This window comes from Hypanus sabinus, chromosome 18 (assembly GCF_030144855.1).
Source record: "Hypanus sabinus isolate sHypSab1 chromosome 18, sHypSab1.hap1, whole genome shotgun sequence".
Classification (NCBI taxonomy): Eukaryota; Metazoa; Chordata; class Chondrichthyes; order Myliobatiformes; family Dasyatidae; genus Hypanus; species Hypanus sabinus.
This window is the reverse complement of record NC_082723.1, coordinates 38,507,121-38,529,209: the sequence shown is the minus strand read 5'-3', so window position 1 is coordinate 38,529,209 and position 22,089 is coordinate 38,507,121. Positions and strand designations below refer to the sequence as shown.

General features: G+C 43.5%; 2 protein-coding genes and 1 long non-coding RNA gene across 9 annotated transcripts in view; 1 reads left to right on the top strand and 2 right to left on the bottom strand.

Annotated features, from left to right (window-relative positions):
* ntmt1 (N-terminal Xaa-Pro-Lys N-methyltransferase 1) overlaps positions 1 to 5,609 on the bottom strand; it is a 27,233-nt gene extending 21,624 nt beyond the window's left edge. For 2 of the 4 annotated variants that reach the window (XM_059994186.1, XM_059994187.1), the window contains exon 1: positions 1,903 to 2,095. The gene's annotated coding sequence lies outside the window, so the exon portion shown is untranslated. Of the gene's footprint in view, positions 1 to 1,902; positions 2,096 to 5,151 lie in introns of those variants that run through there. The other 2 variants (XM_059994189.1, XM_059994188.1) reach the window with 2 other exon arrangements.
* On the top strand, positions 4,244 to 12,383 carry LOC132407526 (uncharacterized). The gene is made up of 2 exons (XR_009516502.1): positions 4,244 to 5,135; positions 9,601 to 12,383. It is a non-coding gene; the product is annotated as an uncharacterized LOC132407526 (long non-coding RNA).
* Positions 10,812 to 22,089, bottom strand: asb6 (ankyrin repeat and SOCS box containing 6). Of its 4 annotated transcripts, none has more exons than XM_059994183.1 (7): positions 21,986 to 22,089; positions 19,881 to 20,082; positions 18,802 to 18,977; positions 18,216 to 18,322; positions 16,891 to 16,999; positions 16,715 to 16,801; positions 10,812 to 13,085 (listed from the first exon to the last, which is right to left on the bottom strand). In XM_059994183.1, the coding sequence occupies exons 2-7, from the start codon at positions 20,000 to 20,002 to the stop codon at positions 12,403 to 12,405; spliced, it is 1,284 nt and encodes a 427-aa protein (XP_059850166.1). In that variant the 5' UTR covers positions 20,003 to 20,082; positions 21,986 to 22,089; the 3' UTR covers positions 10,812 to 12,402. The 4 variants fall into 4 exon arrangements, with proteins under 4 accessions (XP_059850166.1, XP_059850165.1, XP_059850168.1 ...); XM_059994182.1 differs by having other exon boundaries at positions 21,956 to 22,083; XM_059994185.1 differs by having other exon boundaries at positions 22,055 to 22,074.

Sequence of the window (22,089 nt, the reverse complement as noted above, 5' to 3'; positions counted from 1 at the left end):
AATTCCACAAACTTACCACCCTCGGGCTAAAGAAATTCCTTATCACTGTTCCAAAGGACACCCTTCTGTTCTGAGGCTGGATCCTCTGGTCTTAGACTCTCCCACTATTGAAATCATCCTCTCCATATTCACTCTATCCGGTACTTTCAATATTCAGTATGTTTCAATGAAAGCTCCCCTTCATTCTTCAGTAAGTACAGACCCAGAGCCAGCAAACGCTCCTTATATGTTAACCATTTCATTCCCAGAATCATTCTTGCAAAACCTCCACTGGACCCTCTCCAATGCCAGTACATCCATTAATGGATATGGGACCTAAAACTATGCACAATATTCCAAATGCAGTCCAAAAAATGCTTTATGCTCACTATTTTCCAAAAGAAGTCTGACCAACAACTTAAAAGCATTATATCCTTGGCCTCTCAAAGTAAATGTACTTTTCCTTACTGCCGATTCAACATGCAAATTAACCTTTAGGGAATCCTGCACTGGGACTCTCAACTCCCTTTGCACCTCCAATTCCTGAATTTGCACCCCCCAATTAGAAACCAGTCTACATATTTATTTATACCTTCTAACAAAGTGCATGCCCATACACTTCCCTATTCCATCAGTAGCTTCTTTGCTCATTCTCCTAATCTGTCCAAGTCTTTCTGCAGAATCTCTGCTTCATCAACACCATCTTTTTTTTAAATCATCTGCAGACTCGGCCACAAAACCATCATTTCTGTCATCCGTATCAATAACATATAGCGTGAGAAGCACAACACTGACCCCACAAGTCAACCACAGACAGAAATGGCCCTCTTTATTCCTATCTTTTATCCATGCTAGCATTTTTCCTGCAACATGGGCTCCTATCTTGCTCAGCAGCCTCATGCAAGGCACCTTTTCAAAGGCCTTCTGAAAATCCAAAACACAAGAGATTCTGCAGATGCTGGAAATCTTGAGCAACACACACGAAATGCTGGAGGAACACAGCAGGGCAAGCAACATCTATGGAGAAGAGTACACAGGCGATGTTTAGGGAAAAGATCCTTCATTAGGACTTGCTTGTTACAATTAGGATAATCTTATATAATGGATCTTCTAATCAAAGTGTCCAATTTGCGACTGATACCAGGATTTATGAATAGATCATTGGTCACTCCCAACCAATGCGATCATAAACAGTTAAAAATCACAAGAGAACGAACATCCACAAAAATGCTTTTATGCTAAATTTTTAATTTAAATTCTCTACCAGAAATTGTTGCCAGAGCAGGGTTTATTATTTGTTTTAAAAGGAAACGAGGGAGTTGCTGCAGGGAGAAAACACATGTGAAGTGAAAATGTCCACCGTCTATTCAGTTATTTGATTCTATTTTCAGCATAAGGCAGGAAGGAAATCAAACTAAAACAAATTCTGGCATTGCAGGGCGGCTGCATGTCCATCTGACAGTAAACGACTTCCCTGTGGGGTGTTAGGAAGGTTAATCAGAGATTGTACAATTAAAATCTCAACTGGAACACGATAAAGCGAATGCAGTTTTTTTTGTATCGCCAGAAATAATTCACAGGATGATGGATAAACAGAATCTGCAGTCACCAGTGAATTTGGACACGTCAATTCCCAGAATAGTCTCGGTGCTCCAACAAATGTGGGTCGGCACAAATGGCGAAACTGGAGCCCAGTAAATTCCAGGGCTATATTGGGAAAGCTGTCGCCTCGCCAGTCTGACCTGCTGCTCAGAGGCAAGGGGTTTGAGAGATGACTCGCTCAAGGTCTGTGACTCTCCCCGAGTGATCGTCACTTTAAAGAGAAGCAAAGACCCTCAGCAGGGAAGGGCTACCGGCATGGGGGGGGGGGCACTGTGCTGGGGATGCTGGAATAGAGCCAGGGGTCGGAGTGGGACAGCCTACCCGCCGCACGGCTACTTCCAGAACCTTCAGGCCTCCAGCCTCTGACACTCGGGACCCCGCTCGCCGCCGGCCCTGCCAGACCTGGTGCCGAGGCGCCGCCGTGCTCCCGAAGGCCGCAGGCTCCCGCGCCCTTCGCTCCGAACTAACTGCCGCTCCACGCGGAGCGCCCTTGTCCCCGCCCCGTGACGCAATCGCGTACCCGCCTCAGTTGCTAATGGCGACGCGTCCATATGATGTCACTTAGATTGCGTTGCTGGCGTTGGTTGAGGAGACGTAACCAAGTTCTGTACGAGTTGTGGCCGTTCCTTAAGTTTAAAGTGACACAGACTACATTTACTGAGCACCTTGCGATGCGCGTCCAAAAGTTATACTAGCCAATAATATGTTTCTCCATTGCGCTACTGTAAATACGGGAAATAAGACAGTTAAATTACAAAGCAACAAACTGTTCCAGCTGCTACCATCCGGGAAACTGTACCGCGGCATAAAACCAGGACCAACAGGCTCCGGGACAGCTTCTTCCACCAGGCCATCAGACCGATTAATTCATGCTGATACAATTGTATTTCTGTGCTATATTGACTGTCCTACAAATTACTACATTGCAATTTAGACGAAGACGTAACGTAAAGATTTTTTTACTCCTCACGGATATTAAGGATGTAAGAATAAAGTCAATTCAGAAACATTGTTTTGGGTGGTATTTGAGAATAGACGTTGGTCAAGAACCTCGGGAGAAATAGTAGTGTTGAGAATTTGTACACTGGAAAGAGTTTGGCAGGAAGACTTCTAGTTTAAATCTCATCTCTTTCAGCCGAATTGGAATGCTGACCTGGATTCTATTAATGCATTCCTAGTGGGTGGAAACCTCTGATCTTCAAAGGCCTGTAGATCAGTGGATTAAGACAAATGTCCTGGCTAAAAGGGGAAACCTACCTCAGAAAGGCCTTATTTCAATACCTTCCCTGCATTCATTCTTCTTTCTAATTTACTTTTCTTCCCTTCCAAAACCTCCTTTTACAGGGTCCTGCTTTCCTCCTGGGCACGATGACCTGAACTGAATTGGATTTCTGGCAGCCCTATTTAATGTCGGGTTTTCATTTATTTTCGGGCACCACGGCTGCGCGCTCGTGGCTCCAACCGCCCAGGTTTCATCCTGACCTCTGGAGATGTGTGCGGAGTTTACAAGCCTCTGGGGCTCCTGTGTGCAGGTTACAAGTTCTTCTTATGCTATCTTTTTACGCCCCTGGCATATATCAGGGTTAATTGGACACTAAATCGCCTCTAGTCAGTAAGAGAGTGGAATGAGTTGAGGGGATATGGAATTAATTTAGGATTATTTTAAGAGATCACGGTGGTAATTGAAGACTCAGAACGTTTATTAGACTATAGACTTAGGAATAGAATTAGGCCATTTGGTCCATTGCATCTGCTCCGCTATTCCGTCCTGGCCTATTCATTACCCTCTCAACCCCATTCTAACTCTGCCATGGACGGGCCCACGCCTGACTGTGAAAGGAGGAGGGCAGGGCATGGGGCTAGCAACCCCAACCTGTAAAAACCCACCGCTACAGCAATGCCGACAGAAGACCTTATTCCTGGGAGAAGAAGGATCTTCAAAGATGGCTACACCCGGGGTCACTTTGAAAGACTGGCCCAAGACCAAGGCTCTGGTGAGCTGCCATCGGCAGCGTATGCCCCAATAGGGGTGATGGGCTTAAGTAAGGGGCAACCTCATTCTCCTACCCTCTCCCCACAATCTTTGCTGACTTACTAATCAAGAACTTTCCAACTTCTACTTTAAATATGACTTGGCCTCAATAGCTGTCTGTGGCAACGAATTCCACAGATTCGCCACTTTTTCACTGAAGAAATTCCTCCACCTCCTATCTGTTCTAAATGGATGTGCTTCTATTCTGAGGCTGTGCCATTTGGTCCTGGACCTCCCTCTCTGTATGTTCCACAATCTCAACTCTTTTCTCCAGGTAGGTCCTGAACACGGCAACTCAAAACAGAAAACCTTACATGACGTCCCAAAATATTTTTTTTTAGTGTAAGACCATTATGCACTGCAAATATCAAAACCAATAATAATAGATAATTTAATTTCTTATTCTATTAGGTGACCAGCGAGAAATGGCCATCCCACCTATTTGTAGTGACATTGCCTGTAGGTGCACGGATCAGCGATAAAAATCAAAAAGAAACCTTGGAAGATTATTTATCCTTTGACCAATACTGCTGAAAATCATTCTGTAGCGGAGAATAGCTAAACCCGCAATTTCCAGATACCAAATCTGAGGCTTTCCTGGTTTTAAAGGACATGATTCTTTAACTAAAATAAACTTTATTCATAGTAAAAAATATTTACAAGAATAAATAAGCCGAGCAAAGCATTTCCATTATTCAATTTTAAACCTTTAAATACAGTTCTTACAACCAATAGCACTTGTTGCCGCAAAAATCGCGACATACCGCACGCTAGTGATTTCGATTCAGTGTTGTCACCCATGTCGCCCTCCTGGAAGTACACTACTACGATAATTGAGGGGCTTCCTCAGCCAACCCGACCCCTTCCTCTCCCGTAGAACCCTTTCCTGTGGTGCTCCCGCACAGCTCTTGCGTTTGTTGTACCAAATTTCAGCGCGTCCTTCAGCAAGTACCCCTGCAGCTTGGAAAGAAGCAGTCGCCGGTCTCCGCGTGCCGACAGACCAGTGGGCGCCTTTCACCAATTTTATGATCTTCTGGCAGCATTTGATACCTGTGTATCTCTGGGAACAACCCGTAGATGAAAGAGTCATCTGCCAGGCATCTGCTCAGGATGAACCGCAAACCCGCAGCCCGCTAAGAGGTCTCGTCCCCAGTGTTCAGCCCGCGGTGGAAGGGACGTCCCGGGCATACGGCAGGAAGGATCTGACTGGGAGGGCCCCTCTCACCGCCAGCCTGTTGGTGAGATCTGGCAACGGGGTCCTCGGAGAACCACCTCGCGGTATCCACTGAGGCCTTCTCCTGCAGAACGTTCCGTGCTGACCCCTCCCTGATGGGTCAAAGGTGATGGTCTGCAATTTGTTTTCTACGAAGGACAGGTAGTGAGACAACATCAGGCTGACTAACGGGGCCAGATAGAACCGTGCTCGGCACGTAGAAGCATTTCGGTCCTCCGTTCTTCGGGCCCACACACAGCCTGATGCAGGCACTCACGAGGGTAATCATCAGGTTGCGGGCGACACTGTGTACGTTCTCCAGTACCTGCGCATCGTGACCCGTCGACTCCCTCCACCTTGTCTCCCCAGAAGAACCGGTAGATGGTCCGGGTGATTTCCAAGCCACAGGGGCGGGGAATGAGCCGAGCACAGCAGACCAAAGGGCACCTCACACTTGATGACCGGGCCCTCCCCAAGCCCCAGTGTTCAGCCTGACGGCTTACGCAAAGGGTTCTATACAGCACACAAACAGCCCCGCCTGCCCACTCTCGATCGGGAAGCTGTCTGTTTCCCGCTGATTGATTTGGACTACGCTATTGCAGCCTGCGCACACTGCAGTTAGATCCAATTCATGATTCCCTACCCAAACACCGACCATCCTGTGGGAAGCTTTCTCCTGGTTCAAGCACCCACGTCCCCGTTCTGCACGTAGATGATGGTATCCTCCAGGAAAAAAGAAAAACAAGCAAGTCCTCAGTCCAAGACATCAACTGTTTGTTCCCCTCCACAGATGCTGTCAGACAAGCAAGTACAGGTGAAACATCAACTGTACTTTTTTTCCACAGATGCTGCCTGGCCTGCTCATTTCCCTCCAGCATTTGCAAGGGGGGACATAGGGTCAGGAGAAGTAGAGTCTGTGTGGATAGAACTGAGGAACAATAAGGGCAAAAGGACCCAAATGGGTGTTGTCTACAGGCCACCAAACAGTAGCATGGATATTGGATGCAAGTTGAATAGGAAGTTAACACTGGCATGTGGCAAAGGTAATGTCGCAGTAGTTATGGGGGATTTCAACATGCAGGTGAACTGGGAGAATCAGGTTGTTGCTGGACCACAGGATAGGGAGCTTGTAGAGTGCCTACGGGATGCATTCTTGGAACAGCTTGTACGAGAGCCGACCAGGGACAAGACTATTCTGGATTTAGTGTTATGTAATGAACAGGATTTGATAAGCAATCTCGCAGTAAAGGAGCCATTAGGAGGTAGTGATCACAATATGATAAGCTTTTATCTGCAATTTGAGAAGGATAAGGGCAGCTTGGAGGTGTCAGTGTTGTAGATGAACTGGGAAAACTATGGAGCCATGAGGGAGGAGCTGGCCAAAGTTGACTGGATGGATAGCCTAGCAGAAAAGACAGTGGAACAGCAATGGCAGGTATTCTTGGGAATAATGCACAAGGTGCAAAATCAGTTCATCCCCCAGAGAAGGAAGGATTCAGAGGGGGGAAAGGGGTCACAGTGGTTGACAAAGGAAGTCAGAGATTGCATAGCATTAAAAAAAAGGAAATATGATAGAGCTAAGGTGAGTGGGAGGACAGATGATTGGTAAGTTTTTAAGGAACAACAGAACTTAACTAAAAAGACAATACGGGGAGAAAAAATGAGGTACGAACGCAAGCTAGCCAGGAATATAAAGGAAGATAGCAAAAGCTTTTTTAGGTATGTGAAGAGAAAGAAGTTAGTTAAGAACAATGTTGGGCCCTTGAAGAATGAATTGGGTGAAATTATTATGGGAAACAGAGAAATGGCAGAAGAATTTAATGAGTACTTTAGATCTGTTTTCACTAAGGAAGACACAAGCAATCTCCCAGATGTATGGATGGGCCAGGGACATAGGGTAACAGAGGAAATGAAACAGATTGACATTCGGAAGGAAACGGTGATGAGAAGACTGATGGGACTGAAGGCTGACAAATCCCCAGGTCCAGATGGTCTGCACCCTAGGGTACTAAAGGAGGTGGCCCTGGAAATTGCGGATGCATTGGTAATCATTTTCCAATGTTCCTTAGATTCAGGATCAGTTCCTGAGGATTGGAGAATGGCTAATGTTATCCCACTTTTTAAAAAAGGAGGGAGGGGGAAAACAGAGAACTATCGTCCTGTCAGCCTGACATCGGTGGTGGGAAATATGCTAGAGTCCATTATAAAGGATGAAATAGTGGCATATTTAGATAGCAGTGATAGGATTGGGCCGAGCCAGCATGGATTTACCAAGGGTAAATCATGCTTGACTAATCTGTTGGAGTTTTTCGAGGATGTAACCAGGAAGTTAGACGGGGGAGATCCAGTGGATGTAGTGTACCTCGATTTTTAGAAGGCATTTGATAAGGTCCCACATAGAAGACTGGTGGGTAAAATCAAAGCTCAGGGCATCGGGGGGAAGGCATTGACATGGATAGAAAACTGGTTGGCAGATAGAAAGCAAAGGGTAGCGGTGAATGGGTGTTTCTCGGAATGGCAGGTGGTGACTAATGGGGTGCCACAGGGCTCGGTATTGGGACCACAGCTGTTTACCATTTACGTTAACGATTTGGATGAAGGCATAAAAAATAACATCATGATACTAACCTGGGTGGCAGTGTGACATGTGATGAGGATGTTAGGAGAATTCAGGGTGACTTTGATAGGCTGGGTGAGTGGGCAGATACTTGGCAGATGGCGTTTAATGTGAATAAGTGTGAGGTTATCCACTTTGGGAGTAAGAACAGGAAGGCAGGTTATTATCTGAACGGTGTAGAGTTAGGTAAGGGAGAAATAAAAAGAGATCTAGGAGTCCTTGTTCATCAGTCACTGAAGATGAATGAGCAAGTGCAGCAGGCAGTGAAGAAGGCTAATGGAATGTTGGCCTTTATTACAAAGAGAATTGAGTACAAGAGCAAGGAAATCCTCTTGCATTTGTACAGGGCCCTGGTGAGACCACACCTGGAGTATTGTGTACAGTTTTGGTCTCCAGGGTTAAGGAAGGACAACCTGGCTGTAGAGGAAGTGCAGCATAGATTCACGAGGTTAATTCCTGGGATGTCTGGACTGTCTTACGCAGAGAGGTTAGAGAGACTGGGCTTGTACACGCTGGAATTAAGGAGATTGAGAGGGGATCTGATTGAAACATATAAGATTATTAAGGGATTGGACAAGATAGAGGCAGGAAATATGTTCCAGATGCTGGGAGAGTCCAGTACCAGAGGGCATTGTTTGAGAATAAAGGTAGGTCATTTAGGACAGAGTTAAGGAAAAACTTCTTCTCCCAGAGAGTTGTGGGGGTCTGGTATGCACTGCCTTGGAAGGTAGTGGAGGCCAATTCTCTGGATGCTTTCAAGAAGGAGCTAGATAGGTATCTTATGGATAGGGGAATCAAGGGATATGGGGACAAGGCAGGAACCGGGTATTGATAGTAATTGATCAGCCATGATCTGAAAATGGCGGTGCAGGCTCGAAGGGCTGAATGGTCTACTTCTGCACCTATTGTCTATTGTCTATTTTGTGTGAGTTGCATGAATTTCCAACATCTGCAGATTTTCTCGTTTGTTCTTTTCTGTGGGACTCAGACTTACAACAAAGAGTAAATACTACCATATGACACTTTGCTCATATTTAATAGAAGATGTTGAAAATATCTTAACACTGCAAGGACTTGCTTGATGTGCGTAGAGAAAATGTATTTTCCTTTGAGAGCTGCAGGACACCTCACTGATAATCTTATCATACTCACCTCATAGTTCCTCAAAAGTTGTCATGAAAGTGGTAAGGAATTATCTGCATAAAGGACAATATGGGTTGGGTTGGTGGTGTCTGAGAATAAGGTGGCCAGTAGTATCTGCCCTGGCATTCTAATGTCACATGGCTGATGGACCTCCAGATGTTAGTGATAGTCCAATGCATAGGACTACAGGCTGATGAAGCTAGGTCACTTCACTTGATAGAAGATTGTAGCCACAGGGAGAAGGGAACAGAATTTCTGAATAGATGGAGTGGGTTAAAGAGAAAAGAATGAGGGAAACAGAGAGCATCAAAGAGCTCTGGGCACTGAGCTTAATGCATAAAAACTAATGAAGCGCTGAATAAAGACTGCAGTACTGAATTAATATGGTTCCCAAGAGAGGACAGAATTCTAAGAAAGTGTAACACCAGCTGGGCGTAGAACTTGCTATCTATGCTTTGCCACAGCTTCATCAGCTAACCACTGACTCTGCACCTGGGGAAATGCAAAAAAATTTTAAACCAACAGTTTTCAGCTGGTCTGCAGGGATGATACAGAAGGAGAAGGGATGGAGGGAAGGAAGAGAAAGGGAGCAAGATACTTCTCCTGCCAGCACTCAAACCTTCCTCTTGCTACCAACTGTCATATGGATGGTCAGACATGGAGACTACACAGCAGGGCTTTGTAATTTTAGTCCACTATGCCCAGCCAGCATTCTACCGAAGTGGTCTCTTCAAGTTTAGCTGCTATTTTCACCCAATTCACTCTTAAGTACTGTGACTAATTCCATGGTAATTAATACTATGCCTTAACATATCCTTACATCGAAACATTCTTCACTCTTTATTCTCCAAAAAATCCCACATTTATGCTTCCATTCATCAGTTCATTGATCAGCACAATCTTTCATTCTTCTCTCTTCCAAATGTTGCATTGCATTCTCAACCCTTTAATTCAGGCTTTAGTTTTGCAAATCAATCAATATCTTGAACTAAAGTTGTACTTTCCTTTCCACAGGCAGTTGGCCTACTGAGATGAGTGTTTTGATGCTTGCCGAACACAGGGAAAAGCACAATTCCCTTTGACACCGACTGTCCCAAAATGCTCCGGAAGGAAAAGGGATCAATACGATCTGTCAAAATGCCTCATTACTAGAACTGGTCTGATGACACCAGGATGTTTAGTCTGGATAGTGATGAGTATGGTTCTTATCACTGTCTTTGAACTTGCTTAGAATCTTGAGACTGCAGTAAGGGCAACACTCTTAGCAAAGAAGGCAGATTATTCCTTGATAATTCAGAGTTCTGTGCCCTATGGCCATTCCCCAGGACAGAAGAGACAGATATCAACTGCAACTGCAAGACCATTAACCTAGTGAGAAAGGCCGTGTGGTCTATCCAAAACATGCTGGCCTTCCAGTTGTCCATGATTCAGTGATGCTGAATGATCGTCTCCAAAGTTAAAATTTATGTCCTAAGCAAAACGTAAGTGTGGAACATCTGAAAAAGGACTCATGAGGAAAGGTTATACTGCAAGCAAGCCCAGAATCCTTACGCCAAGTTTTAGAGGTTCCAATCTATGCTTTGTCTTTTCAAGAGTACACATTATGCATAATCAGAAATATATTTATTAAAACAATTCTGACTGCAATTTGTGCTTCTGAATTATTGTACATTTACATAGTTTATGAAAAAAATACTAAATTTTGAGAAAGGGATCAAAGGTCAAAACACAGGAGCGGGTCCATTTTCACACAATTATACAAAGTATAATTAAAAATTAACTTTTACCAAAGCAATATCTGCTTCCAATAAATTAAACAAATGCCATTTAAATCAAAAGATACATTGAGGATTTGAAGTTAATAATTCCAGCTTAGGGTCAATATCTGGTGGGTGGGAGACACCATCTCTCATTTGATACCTTGAAATGTGAGCAGTCAGTAATATACCCTACTATTTTTGTCACCTAGTTCTTTCTGACAATGGGGTATATCTGTTGGCAATACACCCATCTGGACTATCCATCACCCAAAGCACTACTCAGTACCCTTAAACCTCAAATCCACTTAGCAATGGGCCAAAACCATCAGGACTTGGCTGCACACACAAAATGCTGGTGGAACGCAGCAGGCCAGGCAGCATCTACAGGGAGAAGCACTGTTGACGTTTCGGGCCGAGACCCTTTGTCAGGACTAACTGAAAGGAAAGATAGTAAGAGATTTGAAAGTATTGGGGGGGAGGGGGAAATGCAAAATGATAGGAGAAGACCGGAGGGGGTGGGGTGAAGCTGAGAGCTGGAAAGGTGATTGGCAAAAGGGATACAGAGCTGGAGAAGGGGGAGAATGGGACGGAAGGCCTAGGGAGAAAGAAAGGTGGGTGGGAGCACCAGAGGGAGATGGAGAACAGGACTTGGCTGATCTGAGCAAACAGCCCCTCCAATGCTTATAGTCTCCCATTCCACCCCTGCAATCCCCTCCACAGCCAAGGTTCATAGCAAAGGATAACTTATTACCCTATGCCTTGAAGCTAACTGCTCCCTCACCACAGGTTTGACAGCCTCAACATTTAAGCAATTTGCTCCCTTCCATTACTCAACGTGCATAAAAAACACTGTAAATCTCAAGTCAAAACAACACACAACGTATGAATTTAAACAAATTGCTGTTTTTATATGGGAAATGTGTAATTATGTTCCCTGTCCTCCACAAGCAAGGTTGTTTTGATTCTTTGTACTTATCGAAACCTGATCACCCTATAGACTTAACAACATAGAACAATCTGATTTCAGAATATAGGGTGAAAGGGGCAGGCACTACCCCTTGCCTGTCTAATCTCAACACCACCTGCAGGGTGGCAGAACTAAACCAGCTACAGTGCTGGTGATTTAACGCCTTAAGAATTGCCAGCAACTTAATTAAGTTGTAATGCAGAAGTTCTCTCCTGCTGTAGTCCCATTCCTACTCAATTTGCTGGATATTTCCATCTTTGGCCTGTTACGCAACAGACCTTTCAAACACCAGACTGCCTGACAGGTGGGTGAATGCTGTACAAAAGCAAAATGCCATGTACACTAACATGGGTTTTGCAGTTCAGAAACCTGTAATCATGTTGGAAAACACAGGCATTTTGTATACAGCAAAGATGTTGATTTATTTTTGTGATGGGTTGAATATTACTCAGGACAGACACAAAGACGCACAATGCTTGGAATGGGTGAAGGAGCAGTGAAAGAGCAAATGTTATTCTCAGTTTAACATCTTAACACACCTCCAACTATTTTTGTTGGCCCCTCCGTTCTGACACTGAGCACCAGCTTAGTCCAACCATGCAGATAACAGTTCAACCTTTTTGGTACCAGATATTTCACCTGCCCTCACATTCCCTATTTCAATTGGACGACAATGGAATGCATACTCCTGGGAATAATTCAATGTAGTTTTTTTTTGTTAAGTATAGAATTTCACATGTAGCATCTAATCTCTATCTTAGATCAAGCGTAGAAATCTTACAATTACCAGTTGAGAGTTGAATTAATTGCTGCAGAAATATTAAAGTCTTCAAACTAGTTGATGTAAGCTATGGTACAGAAATTATCATTCATGTCTGGACTTCACTAGTCTATTTGTACATCGATTGTGTACCAATGTCAGCAGAATCTCTTTCTCCATGAGGCTGTTTGTGGTCTCATACCTCAATACTGTTCAAGAAGTCAAATTGTGTTGGGTTCGGAAAGTCGACCTCAGACCAACAGCAGAAATCCAGAGCTCTGCCCCAGATAATGACTAGTCTTAAATCGCTGCCAAGTTGCCCTCTGCCTTTACTGTTGCATGATTTCATCCTCATTCTTATTATTTTCCATCAACAAAAACCACTTCAACCGGTCTGGCAGTGGCAAGGCTTTTACCTTAGGATCCAAAGGCACGGGCCTCAGAAGTCGTCGGATGTCCACTCTACACAGATGCTTCAGTGAGGCTGGAGAAAACTCCAGTAGCTTCAGGGGCCTGGACAATGCCAGTACTTGGTCTGTGTAGACGGAGTAAGCTGTGGGTTTGATTTCCCAGCCTAAAGGCAGCCAGGGACGCGTTGCATTGCCCAACATTAGGTCCAAGGCCACTCCCGCTCGGCGCAAGGCTTCTTGGTGTGTGATTCCCGTCTCAGGTCCGTTTAGCAGTGTACGCAGTCTCTCAAAGAGAAGTGTGAATCCGGACCAGCAGGACGGGCCATGGTCAGGGCAATGGCTGGAAGCCCCTGAGTCCAGGAGAACTTGTATGATTGGGAGGTGAACTTCAAACTGATTAATGCAGGTGTAGATGAGGGAATCTTCAGGTTGACATGCATTGGGTTGAGCAGAATGAGCAAGCAGCAGCTGGGTGGCATGCAAGCAGAAATGCCTGAGGGTTTCAGTCTCGGTCTGGTCTCTACCTTCTGTCTCACCCAGAAGAAATACAATGAATGTGAAGACGTTGTCACCGTCTATCATGTTTGCTTTCACATCTGCACCTGATAGGCAAACACATGACTTTAAGTTTGACGTTTTGATTATTAAAAAAAGATAGAGACACTGGAATCTTCAGTAGCTCAGGACATTCCTAGCAACACATGCACACAAAATACTGGAGGAACTCACCAAGTCAAGCAGTGTCTGTGGCTGGGTACAAACAGTCGATGTTTTGAGCCCCTCGTCAGCACTGGAAAGGAAGGGGGCAGACTTGGTTTGAAACATTGACTGTTTATTCCTTTCCACAGATGCTGTCCAATCTACTGAATTTCTGCAGCATTTTGTGTGTGTTGCTCAAGCTTTCCAGTATCTGTAGGATCTCGTGTTCAGAACATCTCAAACCATTTTACAGGACAATACTTGTGTCATGCCTGTTGTAATGAAGTAATCCAATTTACACAGTGTAAATTCCCACAAACATCAATGTGATAATGAGCATCTAACATTTTGGTGATCTTAGTTAAGTTAGAGTATCGCTTGGTCAAAGCTGTCTGGTGATCATCTAATGAACTATTCGTTCTTACCTTAAAAGGGACTGGCATACAAAGGAAGAATGTCACCCTTAAGTTGTACAAAAACTTTTCAGACACTTTCTGGCATTTTTCACAATTCTGCCATTGTACATTAGGAACAATACATCGGCTTTGACAGGATGGAGCACAAATTCACCAGAATGAATATGTAATACTTGAATAAGTGACATAAAATAACAGAAAAAGTGCACACAGAGCTTGTATTCCACTGAGTTTAGACTACTGAGAAATGATCAAACATAAAATGTTAATCCTAAAAAGTTATTAAGAAACCATTTTGCTTGGGGGAAATGAGGAATGACAGGATATTATCTTAAAATTAACACTAGGGCATCGGAGGTGAAACATCAAAGCATTTTTTAAAGCATTCAATAGTATAAAGCTGAAAGCAGATGGCTGTAGAGGAGCCATTACAGCTTCCATGACTGAGATCAATAGATAAATGTATTAAGTGATGTTGGCAAGGGTGGGTAAATGAGGTCAGCCATGATCTAACTAAAAGTCAGAACAATCTCGAAGAGCTGAATGGCCTCCCTTTGCCAGTGCCTCAGCCACTTCAATGAAGCACGAGCCTGAATAGAATGGGCAGATTTTTGTTCTGAAATTTCTAGACAGCCGCAGCAGCACTGAACTCTTCTCAGCTTGACTGTGAAGAAATTATCCCACATCATCAAGATTAGTGAGTATTCTTAAATTCATATATCTGTAAAACCTCACTCCAAATATTCCCTGGCTAACTGCAAGCCTCATCCTACACTTTGCTGGTAAATTCCCCAACATTTCCCATTCCACGTTTGTCGGAGCTCACAGTGGCACTTAATTCACTCTTGCACTTTCTATAACAGTGTAACACTTCAAACTAAAACAAATTACACTAAGTTATCCTACAACCAATGAATCTAATCAATGCTCTGCAGTCATCAACAATAATGGACATTTAGACTGTTAAAGAAAAAGTTTTAAAAACAGCCCATCATCAGCAAAAGCAGAAACCAGCATAAGAATTCTTCACTGAGTAACCTTTGCTCAGAGGGTGGTGAGAATGTGGAACGAGGTGCCAGTGGAAGTGGTGGATGCAAGTTCAATTTCAATATTTAACAGACGTTTGGATAAGTACATGGATGGGAGGTGCAGATTAATGGGGCTAGACAGAATAATCATTCAGCATGGATCAGATGGGCCAAATGGCCTGGTCCTGCATTGTAGTTCCCTATGACTCTGAGTATCATGAGTATCAAAATTGTTTAATGTCATTTCTAGTACACAACTGTAAAGGAGAACAATAACTATTGCTTTGGATGCTACTCGGCACAAAAAACAATAAATAAAAAAAACACAGTAAATATAAATACCTAAGGTAACTTATATGCATAGACTGTTTGTATGTCCATAAAGTGACACTAGACACAGGAGGTAACTCTTATAGGAAATGATAAAGTAGTAGTGGTGGGAGTGTAGAAGGGTGGGTTAGAGGGTGGAGGTGCTGATCAGTATTACTCCTTGGAGAAAATAAGTGTTTTAGTCTGGTGTTTCAGGTATGGATGTTACATACCCTCCACCCTGATGGGAGTGGGACAAACAGTCTATGAGCAGGGTGGGTGGGAGGGACCCTTCTTGATGTTATAGGCCCTTTCCTAGTACCCATATCAAAGAAATGCTGGGTGATTATCCATTTTGTTTTCCTCCAGAGGTTCCCATCATCAAATGTCCATCTTCAGCTGAATATATTCACACCACATGCCATTAAGGAGCTGAAGACCCTAATTCCAAACCACAGCAATAAAATGGAACCCTAGGGGTCCGGGATTAGATGTATCCCATCACTCAGGAATCCCAAAGAACATTATCTGGGATTATGAGCCCATGCAGAAAATAAATCTCAGAAACACTGCTCTAAGTAATTCTGAGCAACCTTTTCTCTGGTTCCATCTTCGGAAAATTTAGAACTCAGTGAGCGTATTTTGTAACCTAGACATCCCAAATCTGGCTTGGACAGGCTTGAAGTGGGGGCAAAAAAGTGGCAAATGGAATAGTGTTGGGACTCGTGTGGTTATGCACTTTGGTAGGAGGAATAAAGGTGCAGATACGGGAAGAAAATTCAGAAATCAGAGGTGCAAAGGAACTTGGGAGTCTTGGTGCACAGGATTCCTTAAAGATTGAGCCTGTAGTAAAGAAAGCAATTGCAGCTGTACTCATTTGGAGAGGACTAGAATATAAAATGAAGGATGAACTGCTGAAGCTTTATAATGTGTTGGCCAGACCTCATTTGGAAAACAATTTTGGGCCCCTATCTAAGGAAAGATGTGCTGGCTATGGAGAGTGTTCAGAGGAGGTTCCCAGGAGTCAACAGCTTAACACATGAAGAACGTTTGACGTCTCTGGCTCTGTGCTGAATGGATTTCAGATGAGGGGAGAATCTCATTGTATTGAAAGGCCTGATGGAGAGAATGTTTCCATTGATAGGAGAGTCTAGGATCTAAGTCAGAGGTTCCCAACCTGGGGTCCATGGATCGCTCGGTTAATAAAAAAGGTTGGGAAATTCCTGCTCTAAGGGAATGCCTCAGAAAAAAGGGCATCCCTTTAGAACAGAGATGAAGAGGAATCTCTTCAACCTAAGTATAATGAAACTGTGGGATTATTGTAACAGAAGGCTGTGGAGGCCAAGTCATTGAGGAATGCATGAGGAACGTCTGACGTCTCTGGCTCTGTGCTGAATGGATTTCAGAAGGATGAGTGGAGAACCTCATTGTATTAAAAAGCCTGATGGAATAGATATGGAGAGGATGTTTCCATTAATAGGCAAAGATTGATAGGTTCTTGATTGGTAAGGGGATTAAAATAAAATCAGCCATGATTGGACAGAGCAAACTGTTTAATCTAATCCGGTATCTTTTATCTAAATGATCTCAAATGTGACAATAGCACTAATACTTTAACAACATCACTGGCCTGAACTTACTGTTGGCACAAGGGGAAGGGAAGCAAAAAGATCTTCAGAGTTCCCGACTCTAGGATGCTGAGCGAGAGTATCCACAACACTGTCTCACTAGTAAAGCTTACAGCTTGGAAATCAGGGAAAGTAGTAGAACTTATCTTACCCCTCTCAAGGAGCAGCTTGATGTTGTCGATGTTGTGTACCTGTACTCCATCGCTGCTGGCCAGAGCATGCAGCAAGGCAGATTTTCCTGACAGAGAGAAGACAGACACATATAACACATAATTTTTGGGCAAATGCAAACCTCTGAAATGAACAAGTCAGGAAAAGGCGGCTGACCAGTCCTGTCAACTCCATTTATATTGGCACCAAGATCAAGAAGCCGCTGGAGGCATGGCAGACGTTCTGCTTCCTCACTGGCCAGGTCTAGTGGGCTGCTGCAGTGAACCTACACCGGGGGAAAGGAGATTGTTAGAACCCACATTTGTACAGCACCTTCTCACCCTTTAGATATCCCAAAACACTTCGTAGCTAATAATTACTAAAGCATATTCACTGTTATAACATTGGAAAACGTGTCAACTGCTTTGCAAGTGGGAAGGTTCCAAAAACTTTTTATCAAATAGAAACATGGCATTAACCTGAGAGAATATTCACAGGCAGTTTGCTTAATCCAAAAGTCAGCAACTGCAGAGATACTGTGTTCCATCTGATCTCCTCCTGAAGCACTGGCCAAGGCTCTGACTCATGTCAAAAAGGGAACATTATTCTGAGTAACAGGTATCCACCAACCTCCACCTCCCTCCCCATCATTAGTCCATTTTGGGGAAATACAACACAAATAATTATCAATTAGAGAAGGTGTGGAGGTCAAATCATAAAACATTTTTCAGCAGGGGCAGATAAATTTCTTGACAAAAAGGTAAAAATGTGCAGGAGGAACAAGATAGTGATATTAAAACGGATAAGCCATGAGGCACACAAGTGTAGATGCTGAAATCTGGAGCAAAAAGAATTTGCTGCAGGAACTCGGGGTGTCAGGCCGTATTTGTGGTGGGAAATTAAGAGCAGACATTTTGAGTTGAGACCCAGCTGAGTGTTTGTGAACTGGACCAAAGGAAATGGCTGGTTTTGAATCTGACAAGAGAGCCATGGAGTTTAACACTCTGATTCAATTTACCATTGAAATGCACCGTTCACTGAACTAACAACTTGTCTTTATATATTGCTGTCAGTGTGACAAAATGCCCTGTGGTAATCCACGGCCATTGATTTAACTGTATTTGATATGAAGTCATGCATGGAGTTATTACCACTGTCACAAATAAAACTTGGACAAAGATAGCTTTAACAAGCAGCTCGGAGGAGAGAGAAACAGGCAAGTTTATTGAGAAAATCTCTTTATTGGCAGCTGACAGGACAATTGCTAACGGAATTAGAAGGAAATCAGGGATGTCTAAGAGGTCGGAACTGAAGGAGTGACGATCCCTCAGCAGTTTTAGTGCTACAGGAAAAAGAAAGGCCATGGAGGGGATTTGAAAAGATTGATAATAATTTTAAGCCGAGGAAGTGAAGCAAATGTCAGTGTAGGCCAGCGAATGAGAGGGGTGATAGAACCAGCAATGAGATATTTTGCAACTTTAGACTAAATGTCTCTTGCTTACCCGGTCTCTCTTGTTGATGTCTGCTCCGTGTCGGACCAACAGTTCTACCATGTCGGGCTGGTTGCGCAGGACTGCTATGTGCAACGCTGAGTAATATGTAACGGGATCTATGGAAAACACAAGAGACCATTCCATCATGAAACCAAGGTCCACCAGAACCAGTCAGCACAATCCACTCTTTACTTCTGATTTCACTTTATGCCGACAACATAAATCTCTAACCGGTTGGGTTACAGTACAGGCCATGAGAGAAAAACATCACATTCCACTGGTTAAAGTAAGGAAACAGCCTGGTGCGCTCACACCAGGAATCTCAATGCTGAGAGTTAATCAGTCTAGGCTTTCAAATGCACAGATTACCGTATTTGTGATTAGCACGGTACATCGTCAAAAGTAAACACGTTTGATAGGTGGACATAAGGAAACTGTTTCCATTTAGGGAGATCAGAACCAAAAGCCATACATACAGAATTATCATTAATGAGAAATTGTACACGACAAACACTTGGAAATGGGAGCTCTACCACATGAGGCAAACAGCATAAATATATTTGAAATATATCCTGCTTTCAGGATGTAGACTAACCTTCAAAGTTGAGGTCAGCTCCGTGTGTCAGCAGTTTCTCAGCTGCAGTGATCAAACCCGCCTCAGCCACTTTAAACAACGCATAGCTGACAGCTTCCACGTAGAAGGGCGATTGTGACTCTCTCTCCAGCAGTCCCTGCAGTGCCACCGTGTCCGCTGCAGTCACAGGAACCTCGCTGTAACCCGATCACAGAAATCTTAACCAAATGGATGTCTGGATATATCTCGCGCAAAGGAAATTTGTTTGTCATCAGAAAAAAATATTGTGGACCATGGACTTCTCACATTCAATACCAACACTCAATTCAACACCTGTTTTGTGAACAGGAGGGACCATTCAGCCCCTTGTGTTATTCCATCAGAAGTCTGACCCGTTGGTAAGTGCACTTACTGAAATTTGTTCTGAAATCCTTCATGCACGTACTGACAAATACACTAACAATCATCTCCTAAAACTCTCACAAAGAGCTCAGAGCACTCCTTTGCATTTTACAAGTAATGAAGGGAAGATGTTGCTGCTTAAGAAATGTGTTGTCAAAAATGTGTATCATCAAAAAGTCCCACCAACAGTAAGGAGATCATGTACGCAAACTTCTTAGTGATGCTGATGGTAAGTGTTGGATCCTGGAGAGAATCCCCCTTTCCCCCCGCCAAAATAGGGCCACAGATCATTTGCATCCTCCTGTGATGGCAGAAAGGGGCTCAGCTTAATGATTCACCTTGAGACTGTGGAGCCTAACCAAGCAACTGTCAGAACTTAAGAAAAATAATTTGCTGAGAGAACTTTAACAAATTCTCCAACATTTGCTTGCAACAAGACAATGAAGCTATCTGCTGTGTTCAGGAAACCTCTCTACACCCCACAATATATGTTGTGCCTTTCACTAGGCCATTAGATTTTACAATACATACCGATCTGATTGCATACCTGACTGCACATTGTATCTGACTTTACACACATATACAACATAATTACTTATATAATCTAGTGTTTGGGCAACATTTCCCTTCCTTATTGTTTGTACATAGCAATGGAAATGCAACATAAAGATTTTGAAATTCTAATTCTATTAACTCACCTGGTTGAATTTTCCTCACCAGCCTCTCCAGTTGGTTCCTGCAACCCTGCAGCCCTGAGAATTTGATCGACCAGAGGCTGATATTCGAAGATAATTCGTCGAAATCCGTGCAAGTAGGGCATGGTTTCCAATTCTACCCGTTAGTACAACCTGATGTAAAGGTCATCCTCTGCATTGCAGCAATGGGAAACAAGGTCAAGACCTAAGACACAAATAAAGGAGGAGAATTCAAATATATTCATGGTGTAGTTCCAATTGTTCCATATTCTGACTCAATGTGTGAGACTGTGTTCAGCAAAATACACACTTCCCTCAGAAGGCAAATTTGGAAATAACAAAATAAAACTATTACAAAATTTTGCCCATTTAGTTGAGGAAACTGAGGAAAGTACTTGAGATCTCACTGAATAAAGATCAGTAAGTCATTTCTCTAACAGACCAGTCTTTGAAAGGGGTGGGGGCGTAGTCACAAAATCTCAGATTGGGTGATAACTGCTTTAACAACAAGAAAGAGTTTTCTTTCCCTTAGAAGGTTGTTAATCTCATTTACCATCAACTTTAGATTGCTATAGAGCTGAGAAACAATAAACATAGAAACTGAGCAGGAAAATACGTAGGCCAAAGATCAGATGCATCGTGATCTAAACAAATGGCAGATGCTGTATGGACTAACCATTTTTCATTTCTTGTTTGAAATAAGTGTTTGGAGCGGGGCGGGGGGGGGGGGGAATACAACCCAGTTTAAAATTCTCCTTCAACATGCCCATAGTTGCAATGTTGCGACACTCCCTCAGGACTGAGGTTGACTCAGTACCACTCTAGTTCTGTGGTGTTCTGAAGTGGCGGATAACAAAATGCGGGACCCACAGACTCTGCCAGTGGCAAATAGCTTGGTTGGTGGGGTGCTCATTCTACCAGTTATACTGAGCTTCTGCATCCCAAATATTCCTTCACACTGACTGACCACAAGCTGCAAATCAACTTTTAAAAGGTGGGGGGGGGGGGGAGAGAAGAGGATCATTTATTTATTTAACACACTTCTTCCCAGTAATCTTTACATGACAGAGCTTGGAATAAAGTGTTTGTTTTGGGAGTCTGTTGTTTGAACCAGCTGAATGGAATTAGGTTTCAGATTTGAGGGTGTTGGCCTGGGAGAGGATATCACTGTTGATTTGGTTATCCCGGAGAAGTGTGGAAAACACTGGTGGTATTCACTGTTAGTAATTCAAGTCTCAGAGCATACAGGAGGGCACAGATCACCCTTTTGAAGGAGAACGGACACTACCACAATATCTCACTTCAATTACTCTAAAAAAAATGAATAGGTTACATACAACCTCCACTGAAACAGCAAAGATAACCCGCAAAACAGTGAAAAAATCTAGGAATTTATCACAGATCTGGGTTTACGAGCAGTAGCTTGCAGCTTTTATTTTCTGTCAGCAGCTGACTAACAAATTGTTTGGGGTAGCTTGGTGTATCTTCCTTTAATGAAGGAAGCTTCCTTCCTGAATTACAAGGGTAATTACATTTCAAAATTACTTAATTAGGCTAGAAAATACTTCCAGAGATTCAGAAAACTACTTGATACACGCAAATCTTCCTTTCTCCTTTTTTTTTGGAACTTCCGGCTGATTTTGTAACAACAGACTAACATGCAGGTGCTTTAAACAAGTGTTAACACCATAGCATTGGGACATATGAGAATGTTTTTAACTGGACATGTCTAAGGAAATTTGGGAGTAAGGGAATTTATGTCAGCAACAAGCATACTACGGAGGTTTACTCAGTTATACCTACAACTCTGACCTCACAAATCAGAAGCTTACTATCCCAGTCCATGGTTCGGGTCTGGGGAAGAATGTTAATTCAGATTCCCTTCCTCTACTTAAGGTATTCAACATAATTGTTGTCGATTCTCTTCCTCTCAATGTTTGTTTCCAGAAACTGAGTAACACCCTGTCAGATTCGAACAATGCAGCATCACACTCAATTTCGGCGCATTTCTCTGCCCTCCACCAGCGATAACCACAACCCTTCTACCGATCACCAGAACTCCTTCACCGGTCACCTACAATAACCAGCGATAACCAGGGCATCTCTACCGATCATCACAGATGACCAGGACCCTCCACCGGCCAACTTCCCGGTGATTCGCAACCAGATTCAACCACCTTCGCCACTACTGCGCACCGACTCATTCCACCGG

Excerpts from the sequence above, each read along its gene's own strand:
- asb6 (XM_059994183.1), bottom strand. The coding sequence starts at position 20,002 with ATGCCCTACTTGCACGGATTTCGACGAATTATCTTCGAATATCAGCCT. Across the intron at positions 16,802-16,890 it reads AAATGGAGTTGACAGGACTG|GAAAATCTGCCTTGCTGCAT; the intron begins GTCAGCCGCCTT and ends TCTCTCTGTCAG. Across the intron at positions 13,086-16,714 it reads CAAGCTGCTCCTTGAGAGGG|GTGCAGATGTGAAAGCAAAC; the intron begins GTAAGATAAGTT and ends TTTGCCTATCAG.